The 12,563-nt window shown below is 29.6% G+C and overlaps 1 protein-coding gene across 1 annotated transcript; it reads right to left on the bottom strand.

Moving 5' to 3' along the window:
- Positions 1 to 1,810: 1,810 nt before the first annotated feature.
- On the bottom strand, positions 1,811 to 7,134 carry LOC127252881 (uncharacterized). The gene is made up of 5 exons (XM_051277250.1): positions 7,060 to 7,134; positions 6,528 to 6,674; positions 5,993 to 6,058; positions 1,906 to 2,081; positions 1,811 to 1,835 (listed from the first exon to the last, which is right to left on the bottom strand). The coding sequence occupies exons 1-5, from the start codon at positions 7,132 to 7,134 to the stop codon at positions 1,811 to 1,813; spliced, it is 489 nt and encodes a 162-aa protein (XP_051133207.1).
- Positions 7,135 to 12,563: the final 5,429 nt, after the last annotated feature.

The raw sequence follows: 12,563 nt of genomic DNA, 5'->3' as shown, positions 1-12,563 counted from the left end.
CAAGCCACTTATCTTTATTAAATCTTGAATGACCAGCACCAACTCATTTATACACGGAAGGAAGTTGACTTAACACTGACCCAACTCCAGGATACATTAAAAAAAAAAAATCATTTTTGTAACAAAATATTTTTGTCTCTAAATCTACTTTTTCCGTTACTAATGACATTAGAGACGGAATTAGGAATGAAATTACGTTAGCTATGTGAACTTTAGGGACGAAATTCCGTTACAAATATATTACTTCTTCCGTCCATTTTCTAATGTCCTATTTGATATTTACACGTATTTTTAGGCAATTAGGGTTTTTGTTATAAAATGACAAATTCACCCTTAATCTTGTGTATAGAAAATGAAAGAGTAAATAAAATAAGGGTAAAAGAGTAAATTTTGTGTATAAAAATAGAAAGAGGACAATAATTGTTGGACATTCCAAATAGGAAAGTAGGGACGGAGGGAGTATTTTTTTTTGTAGTGATATTACAATTAATGCAAAGTAATTGAAAAAGTACTATATTGTCTTTTCATGGAAACACGAATAATAAACTGGATGCTGGGAAAAAAACATGAATGGTTAGAACAATCCTGAGAAATGTAAAAAAGTAAAACAGAAAAAAAATTTCTTTTTACTCATGGATGAATGATACAAAATTGTTGGGTGTTAAATCAAAATTTTGTACTGTCAAACCTTAACAATACATTGTATGTTTATAGAAAAAATTAAATACAAGATCCCCAACTCAGGACTTTGTTTCTAAGGAGACAAATTGAATTGTTGACCTTGTAATTAGCAGTTCTATGTAGAACTAATATGATAAAAAACAAAGATGTTTCCAAAGTAACTTGGTAACCAATCAATCCCAAGTTTCAATAATTAAAAGAAGTTATTGATATATCTGTAGATCCGAGCACTTGAGAGTCGTGTCATCTAAGTTTTCCTTTGCTGATGCTCACCTCTCGTTTCTGTTTAGGAAGATGACAACCTTTGAGATCTTACTTGATTTTTTTTCTTTCTTGCTCATATTGGATCACACTTGGTCCAAAAACTTTTCATCTTCAATGATATAGTGCCCAAGATCATCCTTGGTAGCTAGAAATTAATCTCTTCTGGCCCTTAATTACTCGAGCTTGGCCTCTATGCGTTCCAAAGCTTGCGGTGTGCTTTCGGCATTAAAAGATACATTCCAGGTTCAGCCTTGTTATTGGATGAGAGAGGCGTCCGCCCAAGGTTCAATAATAAATAGGGGATCCGTTATATATTTATATTATATACGTATCGTTTTTATATATTAAACTTATTCGATATATATATATATAGTTTATATATAAAACATATTTGATATATATAACATAAAATTATATTGTTTGGTGGTGTGTGGTTGAATTTCTAGGGGTGAAATCAAAGGCTCAATAATTCCTAGTATTTTTATTTTTGTTTTATCCGGGCCCTTCGAAAGTCAAGATTGGTCGTGATACATTCTTATGGAATTCAAAGTGCTAAGCCCATAAGGAAGATTCTAGCTCTAGGTTCAAGGCTTGTTTGATGGAATATATCTTTATCACTTCGAAGAGTGCATTGGATAGTAGATTAAATCAAACATTATACATTTCTTCTAATGAATTGGTAGCCAGGTCCTCTAGTATTTACTAGCTTGATCGGGGATGGGATTTTAATGGGTGATGCGGGTGCAATGTATATATTTGGTGGTTAGATCTACAATATTATTCTTATCCTAATTAGTCATTGATAATGAAAAAAAAGTTTACATCAATAGGAGTGGCCAAGGGGAAGTCGAAAGAACATCCCCAATCATGACTTAGACTTCTTGAAGTACCTGAGTATTGGACACCCGATTTAGACATTCGTTGATTCGAGAGGAGCAAGATCTACTTGGTGATACTTACCAGCTGGTCATCTTTAGGTAGAATGGCATCGAAAGATTGGCTGATGGGATTGGATCGCTGGAGGAGGTGAGGTCACTTTCGGCATAAGATCCAAATGGAAACCACTTGGGGATATGATGGATGTTGTAGTGGGTTGAATTACTTTCTTGAAAATTTTTCTCCCAATTTGGGAGATACTACAAATTCATTGAAGGTAGGTTCATTAGATCGGTACCTTATGAGGTAATGAGTAATTTGGTAATCTAAGGAACAAAAAAAAAAAACTCCTTAAAGAAATGCATCTTTGTAGACTTGGATTTGGAGTGGAACGGCTTAATGAGACATATCAAAAGAAACCCATCTGAATGTGCTTTCATTTGATCATCTAATGGGATCGTCAGCCCCTCCTTTGCCTAGCCCCTTCACGTTCGTCACACCAAAGTGATATAAATTTTGAAACTTGACTTAGATTTTTTGACATACTAATTAAGTGATGTCAATGTTGTAGTCTACTCATACAATGAGTTTCTAGGTTGAACTCCGACGATTTTAAATAACAAAATACTCCTAAGAATTATGTCTTCGAATCTAGCGAAAATGGGAACTAGAAATGATTTATAATCTATGGTAGAATGTGAATTAATTCTAAGTTAATGTTTTGAAAGTGAAGTAAATTTGGATCTAAGCGAGGCAAGTGCTACGTGATTTAGCGATGTGAAGTAGCAATGTATGAGATAAGTGAAGTAGAAGATGTGTAACTCTATGAACGAGGTAACTATGGAACGTGACAAGTGAAAAGGTACATATATAGCGAAGTGAAACTAGACGACTCTTTGGTTAGAAGTGTACACTTATCTCATAGTAGACACGGGAGACTATATCGGCTTAAAAATGGTGCGGTTATGAGCAATTTGAAGATATGTGCTAGTGAGAATTTACAACTATAAAAATATAATAGATGTAGGAGCGAAGGCGCTAAATATTAGTTATTTAAGTTAGACTATTGGTTCTATTGGTACTTGATCTTATGGCTTAAAAAAACATCGCTCATATTCACAAATTAGAACATTATTGGCTAGTGAAACTGTTGTCATTGGATAATGCTATTATCGGGTGGACATTGTCTACGTCAAATGAACTATTATTTAGTTGTTTCACTCACTAAAGACCATCGGGACACTACTTGTGGCGCGTGAAATAGACATGGATAGTCGACTTATATTCGCTCTTCCACAACTTAGTCAACAATTGAACTTAAACATCCTAGAAGTAAAAATGACAAAAGATATAGCTAGGTCAAATGGACAATAAAATGATATCTCAATACTACTAAAAATTAATACAAGTTACAACTACGATTAGGGGAATAAATTCTACATAGAGTGCTCATGACCGCCGCACAAATTTACCAGAAAGACCTCCTTATTGTTTGAGCTTTAAACTTTACATCTACAAATGAGAGGATGAAAGTGAGAATAAGATAAAGAATAATACAAATCAGACTGATTTTTTTATAGGCGTCGGGATGGAAATTATGAGATTACAACTTCCATAACCATCGTAGAAATCACAACCATCTCAAGGGATACATAGTTATCATCCTTTATACAATAAATCAAATATTGTGATAGTTTTTTGAACCAAGATACAAATAATAAACATTTTTTCAATGCATGAGTTATCATGGTAAATATGTGTTATCATCCTCCCGCATCCCTATAATGTGATCCTTAAGCCATCAATTAGTGATGGATTGGACAAATCGATTTTTTCATAAAATTGTTCCTTCGAGCTAGGATTAGATCATCTATTGGGTCCTCGGGCTTGGTCTACATCAACAAAAGAAGGTTAACTATTACCTAACATGAAAATGGCGATGCATCAAGGTTAAGATTACCTCTAAAGGAACCTATTTGGTATTTTCTCATCTTTGGATGATCAGATTTGGCTGCAACTTTCTTTTCTTTCTTTCTTCTTAACTTTTATTTTTTTCAGCATATACAAGCGATTGTAACATCAAGTTTATTTTCCTTTTTTTTCTTCTATAAGTAATAAGAGTAGTTCCTAATGAGAAGTTATATGCAATTATTTTGGTCAACATCACTAGCGATGTCAACTGAATTTTTGAGGTGCAACTTAATGTGAAACTTTCCATTTTAATCTTCTTCAGGCCGACATCTTTATTCTTTGTGTTAAAATATATTTAGAAGCAATATATTATATTTATGGTAGTTATCTTATTTAAGAGATTCGTGAGATTTTTATCTTATTTAGACGATTTATATATCACTATAAATATTTATGTATTCTTATTATTGAAATAGAGAATGTCAGTTTCATATTCTAACATGGTATTAGAGCCAAATTCTCTCCGGGTACCTTCATAACCCGTTATATTCCATATATATTTTTATATTTTATTAATATATTTGCTTCTATCCATAATCATGCTGTTATTTTCATGTCGTCTCCGTCTCTACTACTCCACTGACAGAGTCTACTTTCCACTCTAACTCCGTTGAGAGTCCTGTCTTCGACTCTAACTCTACTGAGAGCGAGGGAGTCCTGTTCCGACTCTAACTCTATTGTGACCGAGCAAGTCCTGTTTCCGACTCTAGCTCTATAGAGTGAGCGAGTCCTGTTTTCGGCTCTAGTTCCATTGTGAGCGAGCGAGTCTTGTTTCCAACTCTAACGATGTTGAGAGTTCTGTTTCTGACTCTGATCCAGTGGACGACTACACCACTTTCAGTCAATCTTGGTGAATTCAAATTTGTACGTGGAAGATTTCGGCTATATCTTTTTCGGTCACTTCTGACAAACTCAAGTTTGTTCCATCATATATTGAGTTTGAGGATGGGTGTTAAAATATATTTAGAAGCAATATATTATATTTATGGTAGTTATCTTATTTAAGAGATTCCTGAGATTCTTATCTTATTTAGACGATTTATATATCACTATAAATATGTATGTATTCTTATTATTGAAATAGAGAATTTCAATTTCATATTCTAACACTTTGCCATTTTTTTTTTTACTTCATTGATGGTCCCGTGGTTAGAGTCGGCTTAAAAAATATTGGCTCAAGAATGGTCTCAAGCCTCCCTAAAAACTTGATGAACACACTACAAAAAAATATTAATTAGCTACAATATTTCTAATTACGAAATATTTTTATAGTTAAAACGTGTCATTTAGCAACTAAAATTAATTTCATCACTAAAAATAAATTATATACTATAAAATGAATTCCGTTACTAAAATTATTTTGCTAGAAAATTCTATCTTCATAACAAAAAAGTTTTAGCTACAAAATTATTTTTCATAGCTAGTATCATTTGACTAAAAAAATCATACATATTTTATTGCTAGAACTCTTTTAATATGACTTTTAATTTTATAACAAAAGAGCTTTAACTACGAAAGCTATATCTCTTTTCTTAATTTTCATTACTGAAAATTTATTTTTTATTACGAAAGTCATATTTTTCGTTAAAGACTTTTACTAACCTGATATAGGCAACAACATGAGATATTTCGTCGCAAAAATATATTTTCTATGAATTATTACCTTTTGCTATAAAATATTTTTATAGAAAAATTTCAACTTTCTTGTTGTGACATAATACTTACATATTAATCGACATTGTGTCCAAGAGAATCCCAAAGATATGTTCACTAGTTGGGAAAATAAGGAATAGAACAAGGCTCCTGGTGAAAAGGAATATAAGATTCTTTGGTCAAATAGATATACATTTGAGCATAATACATTCATTCATTGAGTTAAAATTAGAGCTGCAAAATAAACAAACAGTTCACGAACTAAGTTCTCTTGAGCTCGTTCGTTAAAGTAAACAAGCTGAACACAAAAATAAAATTTGGCTCATTATGTTCACAAAAATAAATAATAGTAATTTGACCCCTGCATCTACCATTATGCCTACAATGATTGGACATAAAATTGTTATTCATACAACTTTCAGTAGAACAAAAACATGTTGTAGGACATTCCAAGAAATATAACAAAAATGAGAACAAAAGTCTTCTAATTTGATCAGAAGAAAGGCGCCCTCCGAGGTACTCCTTTCCTACGATGCTTCGTGCTCACCAATTGCTCCATGTTGTGCCTTTTCTGTGGAGTATGACCCGATGAATTTGCTTCCTCGTTCGAAACCTGCTGTATTTAAAATATTTGCAAAATAAAAAAGAGAATAAAAGAGAGAATATCCAATAAAATACGGCATGATGGACTACGACAATCTTCTATAAATATTAATCACAATATATATGCATAAATCTAAATCTAAGATGTCAGTCAATATATATAATACACGTGTTACACCATATTTCGATACCAAATTAAAAACTGGCTAAAAGTATATATACAATACATGTTTTAACATATATAGATAAAACATATTAAATTTTTTTTCTTAATTTACGATGGCGTTAGCAAAATGTATTCCCATAAATCCAAACATGTTAGGATTTTGTGTTAAAATAAGGAATCTGTACACATTTAGTTTACTCACAAAATATTAAGTGTACTAAATCTTTCATGCATTTTAATTAATATAAATATTATAAAGGTAATCCTTCGTAAATATTAGATGTGTATATCATAAAGGAAAATGTAATATGACCTTGCATGTAAGGGAGCAAAACTGATATGGATAATTGAGCTTCCTTTTGCAAGTGTGACAAGCTTCATCTTTGTCGTTGAGTGCACCAGAGCCGTTATGTGGTAGCGGAGTTAGGGATACAACTAATTTCTTGTTACATCTGTAATTCTACAATGACATGGCATAAAAAACAATAATACCCGGGTGTTAATTTATTAAAATAGGACAAGAAAATTAAATACAATCAAAACTACTTACACGAGCTAGTCGTCGTAAACAAAATGATAGCAATAAGCAAAAAAAATATTAAATACTATTTTTACTAAGATTAATAGAATGCACATTAATGTAGATAAAATGATTGTAATCTAAACTTTCATAAGGTACAAAAATTATGATATTTTAAGTGGCTTTCAAGTTATACAAAATGAAATGCAAATGCAAAATAAATAAAATAAGATTAAGAGCGAAAATTATTATTTGATTCAATTATCTAGCATTGTTATATATAGAAGACTATTTTATAGAAAGATTACTAAAAAAATAATTATACCTGAATTGTTGTACAATCAATAAGAGCCTCCAACTCCTTCAGGGGAACGACATTTTGGTATCCGTGTCTATACATTGTAAATATCGTATGACCGTTATGACAGTCATTTATGATACAATTCTTGCATAACGGTTTGTCGCATACTACACAATATTTATTCAAGTAAATCCCATGAAGTGAACATTCTTGAAAAAATATTTTTTCTAGTAAGCATTCAACCCATTCTGGATCTTTGCCCCGATGAATTTCATGATCATCCTACAACATAAAAGCAATAAATTTTAAAACTCAAAAAGTTATTATATAATCAAAACAAATTTAGAATATTCGTCGTATAAATAGCAACAATATGTATTACTTTTGCACATAAAATATGACAAATACATACAAAAAATAAATGATATAAAAGAACAATGTATCTTACTTTTCCGATATTATTAATCGATGAAGAACTCATCTTTTATGCACAAATGTAAAAATTTGACTAGCTTATATATATATGTGTGTGTGTTTTATTTATTTTTATGAATGGACTTATAAGAATGATGTATGTATATATAGTCTCTATGTAAAATAATGATACATTAATCAAAAGTTTTATTGTAATACGGCTTATTTAGGAAAGAAAGTACTCATAGAAAGCTATAAATCGATTTTTATTAGGATAATTACTAATCTTATATAAAAATGAGTAAGCAAATTAAATATTGTTGTTGCATTTTAATACATACATTATTGCACTTACTATATGTTCTCTAAATGAGTAATCTTAAACAATTTTTCAAATTTTGAAATTTTAAAACAAATATGATTTTTTTTTTTTTTTTTTCAGTATTGGAAAATTTTCTTATTTTTAAGTATTTAATTTAAATTTCGTTGAGCATTAATTATATTGGCCGTTCATAAGTATTTGGTAATTGCAATAAATCATTTTACCTTTTATGACCGAATTATGATGCCATCCATGTTTAGCATATGGACTGCATTTTTTTTTTACAAATAAATTATTTATTACCAATCCAATGTAATTATTGCATCATTTTGTATTATTATTTTATATTATCGATAGGATTTTTCATACAACATCCATCCAAAAGCACAAATTAAGTATATTATTATTATTATTATTATTATTATTATTAGGTAAACTGTTTTTTTTAGTCAGTAACTTGACTCCTTTATCATTTTAGTCCTGTACGTGGAGTATGTCGCAAACTAGTCCCATAAGTGAAAAATTTTCGTTGTTTTCGCCGGAGACGCCCGTGTGGCTTGCCGGAGGTGACGTGTCCGCCAGGTCAGCGACACCTGGCGGACACGTGGATTTATTTTTTTTCATTTTTTTAAATTTTTTTTAATTGAACCAAATAAAAAATTAAAAAAAATACAAATAAATTAAAAATAAGTTTTTAAAAAAAATTAAAAAAATGAAAAAAAAAAAAAAAAAATCCACGTATCCGCCAGGTCAGCGAGACCTGGCGGACACGTCACTTCCGGCGAGCCACGTGGGCATCTCCGGCGCCGGAGGACTAAAACAACGAAAATTTTTCACTTATGGGACTAGTTTGCGACAGACTCCACTTACAGGACTTAGGGGGTCCAGTTATGGGAAAAAAACAGCTTACCCTTATTATTATTATTATTTTATGAGAACAAGAATAACTCAGCAAATTAAAAACTTGGTACAATGAGTTTGTTTGGTTTTGGTTTACCTTTTTAACAAATAAAAAATGTTAACGATTTGACTAACTCAACACTAATATAATAGTATATAGTTATTTTTGAATTTTTTTCAATGAATTTTATACTAATAGAATTCATGTAAAATTTATAAAATGAATGTTTTTTTCTAATTTTTTTAATATGGGATTCTGCTGTGCCCCTCCAACAAGAAAAATATTAAATAATAAGGATAAAAGACTATTAATAAAAAGTAACATAGCAAAGATGAAGGCAAACCACACGCATGCACCAAAAACTTAAGCCTCTTACTTCATAGATCACCAAACAAAAGCACTTTTTCACTCTTTCGAGATCTCACTTGGAAAAGAAAATGTTCCATACTAACAGATTTGGGTTCATAACCATGGGTTCCAATGTAAGAGATCTTGTAGCACTTACCAATGAGACCCTATCCATTAGTATAACGGTGTGTTTCTTTGGATTTTGTTTCTCAAATTTTATCTGTTTGAACTTTGTTTTTTTTTTTTTTTGAAAATATAATTTAAAGACAAAATCAAAAATAAAATTTTCAGTTGAACCGAAAAAAACTAAAAAAAAATAAATCAATAACATACCCTCGATTACACTTATAGGTGGCAAAACAAAAGGAATATAAGTCAAACACATGTATAGTCTTTGGTCGGGCACTAAGGGGTGACCTAGTGGTGTGGGGGTTGGACGTGTGACCGTGAGGTCATGCAGGCCAACAAAAATACATATATGCAAGTTAATATGCATAAATAGACCGTGATATATTAAAATTTTAATAATTAGCTCCCCTTACATCGGATTTTGGTTCCGTCGTTGCATCTACCATTATGCCTACAATGATTGAACATAGAATCGCTATTCATACAACTTTATTAGAACAACGACATGTGTAGGACCTTTCAAGGAATATCATAAAAATGAGAATAATGACCTTCTATATCGATCAGAAGAAAGGCGCCCTCCGAGGCAATGCTTGGTGCTTTTCATTCTCTCCAATTGCTCCACATTTTGTTGTTTCTGTGGAGTATGACAAGATGAATTTTCTCCCCATTCGAAATTTGCTGCATTTAAAAGTTTTACAAAAAAAAAAAAAAAAAAAATTCAAAATCAAAAGAATATCCAATAAAAATACAACATGGACTATGACAATCTTCGATAAATATTAATCACAATATATATGCATAAATATAAATCTAACATGTCATAATACACATGTTAGACTATATTTTTTCGATACTAAGAAATTGCTATAAGTATATATACACTACATGTTTTTACATAGATAGATAAGCCGTATTAAATTTATTTACTAATAAATCCAAACATGTTAGGATTTTGTGTTAAAATGAAGAATCTCTGCACATTTAGTTTACTAATAAAATATTAATTATACGGATATTGCATCCTAATTAAAATATAAATATTATATAGGTAATTTGTCATAAATATTAGTTGTGTCTATATCATAAAGAAAAATGTAATATGACCTTGCATGTAAGGGAATAGAAATGATATGGATAATCGAGCTTTCTTTTGCAAATATGGCTAAGTTTTATTCTTCTCGTTGAGTATGCTAGAGCCGTCATGTGGTAGTAGAGTTAAAGATATGACCAATATTGTGTTGTATATGTAATTCTACAATGATGTGGCGCAAAATAAAAGTAATACTTGAGTTAATTTATTAAATCAGGATAAGAAAAAAAAAATACAATCATAACCAGTAACACGAGCTAGTCCTCGTAAGCAAAACGATAACAAAAAAAAAAATTATTAAATACTACTTTTACTAGATAAATAGATTGCACATTAATGTCGATAAAATAATTGTAATCTAAGCTTTCATAATGTATAAAAGTTACAATATTTTAAGTTGGCTTTCAAGTAATACAAAAATCATGAAATACAAACAAAAAATAAATAAAATAAATGTAAAAGTAAAAAAATATTATTTAATTCAAATATCTGTCATTGTTACGTATAAAGACCATTTAGATAGAAAGATAACTTAAGAATTTATTCTACCTGAATTGTTGTACACTCAAGAAGAGCCTCAAATTCACTTAGGAGAACGATATTTTGATACGCATACCTATATATCGTGAGTATTGTATGATCATTTATCATACAATCCTTGCATAATGGTTTGTCACATGCTACACAATATCTATTCAGGTAAATCTCATGAAGTGGACATAGTTGAAAAAATATTTTTTCTAGAAAGTATGCAACCCATTCCGGATCTTTGCCCCGATGAATTTCATGATCATCCTACCACATAAAATAAACAACTTTTAAAACTCAAAAAAAAAAAATGTTACATTATTAAAACAAATATACTATATTCTTCGTACAAATACCAACAATATGCATTACTTTCTTTCATACATAAAATATGGCAAATACATACCAAAAAGATAAGATTAAAACAACAATGTATCTTACTTTTCCTATATTATTAATCGATAAAGAACTCATTCTTTATGCACAAAAGTAAAAATGTGACTAGTGTGTATATATGTGTGTGTTATTTATTTTTATGAATGAACTTATAACAATATTGATGTATGTATATAGTAGCTATTTATTAGAATAAATGAAAGAAGAAATAATAATGATATATATTAATCAAAGGTTTTATGATAATACAGACTTATTTAGGAAAGAAAGTAATCTCATAGAAAGATATAAATCGACTTTTATTAGGAATAATTATTAATATTATATAAAAATGAGTAAGCAAATTAAATATTATTGTTGCATTTTAATACATACACTATTGCACTTACTATATAATGTTCTATTTAAATCCTACTCTGTCCCGGATATTTTGTCCGCGTTACTGTAGACACGGGAATTTAGGAGGAGTATAATTAGTAAATAATTAAAAATATATTAGTGAAAATAATTATCGTATAATAAAAATAATTATAGATTAAGATTAAGATAATTGATTTGTATAATTATAAATTAAAAAAAAAAGTATAAATTAAATTTTTAAAAATAAGATTAAAGCGTATAATTATTTTTTAAAAAAGAAAAGTGACAAAATAAGTCGGACAGACGGAAATGAAAAGGTGAATATGAGAAGTGGGACGGATGGAGTATTTAGTAGGTTCACTACAAAAAAATAATAGTATATTAGTAACGGAATTCCGTTCCTAAAGTGTGTGTAGTTAACGCAATTCCCTCTCTAATTCCGTCTCTAATGTCTTTAGTAACAAAAAAAAAAATGGGATTTAAAGACCAAAAAAAAAAAAAAAAAAAAAAAAGAAAAAAAACTTTGTTACAAAATTAATATTTTTTTTTGTAGTGGTTCTGCAATTAGCGTTCTTTCCTTTTAAAATACATGGAAACTGTTTTTCAAATTTTGAAATTTTAAAACAAATATGATTATTTTTAGTATTTGAAAATTTTCTTATTTTTAGTATTTAATTTAAATTTTGTTGAGCATTAATTATATTGTCCGTTTATAATATTTGGTAATTGCAATAAATTATTTTACCTTCACGAAAGAATTGTGATGCCATCCATGCTTAGCATATGGAATATATTTTTCATTTTTTTTTAAATTTTTCAAATAAATTATTTAATACCAATCCAATGCAATTATTGCATCATTCTTCTGTTCATGAATGTTATTCATATTTGCAATTATGGGAAAAATATTTATGTTCTACAACTACAAAACTATTATTTATACATATGTTAAAATTCTAATATCATATCATTTTAGGCAAACAAAATACAGATTATATACACAATTTATTATGAAATATATAGTTCCTATTGCTATA

Source organism: Andrographis paniculata, unplaced genomic scaffold (genome assembly GCF_009805555.1).
Source record: "Andrographis paniculata isolate CXL003 unplaced genomic scaffold, ASM980555v1 Contig12END, whole genome shotgun sequence".
In the NCBI taxonomy this organism is placed as follows: domain Eukaryota; kingdom Viridiplantae; phylum Streptophyta; class Magnoliopsida; order Lamiales; family Acanthaceae; genus Andrographis; species Andrographis paniculata.
This window is presented reverse-complemented; position numbering and strand designations above follow the sequence as displayed.

Excerpts from the sequence above, each read along its gene's own strand:
- LOC127252881 (XM_051277250.1), bottom strand. The coding sequence starts at position 7,134 with ATGTATAGACACGGATACCAAAATGTCGTTCCCCTGAAGGAGTTGGAG. Across the intron at positions 2,082-5,992 it reads GGCACAACATGGAGCAATTG|TATCTCCCAAATTGGGAGAA; the intron begins GTGAGCACGAAG and ends ATGAATTTGTAG. Across the intron at positions 1,836-1,905 it reads TACCTAAAGATGACCAGCTG|GTACTTCAAGAAGTCTAAGT; the intron begins GTAAGTATCACC and ends TCCAATACTCAG.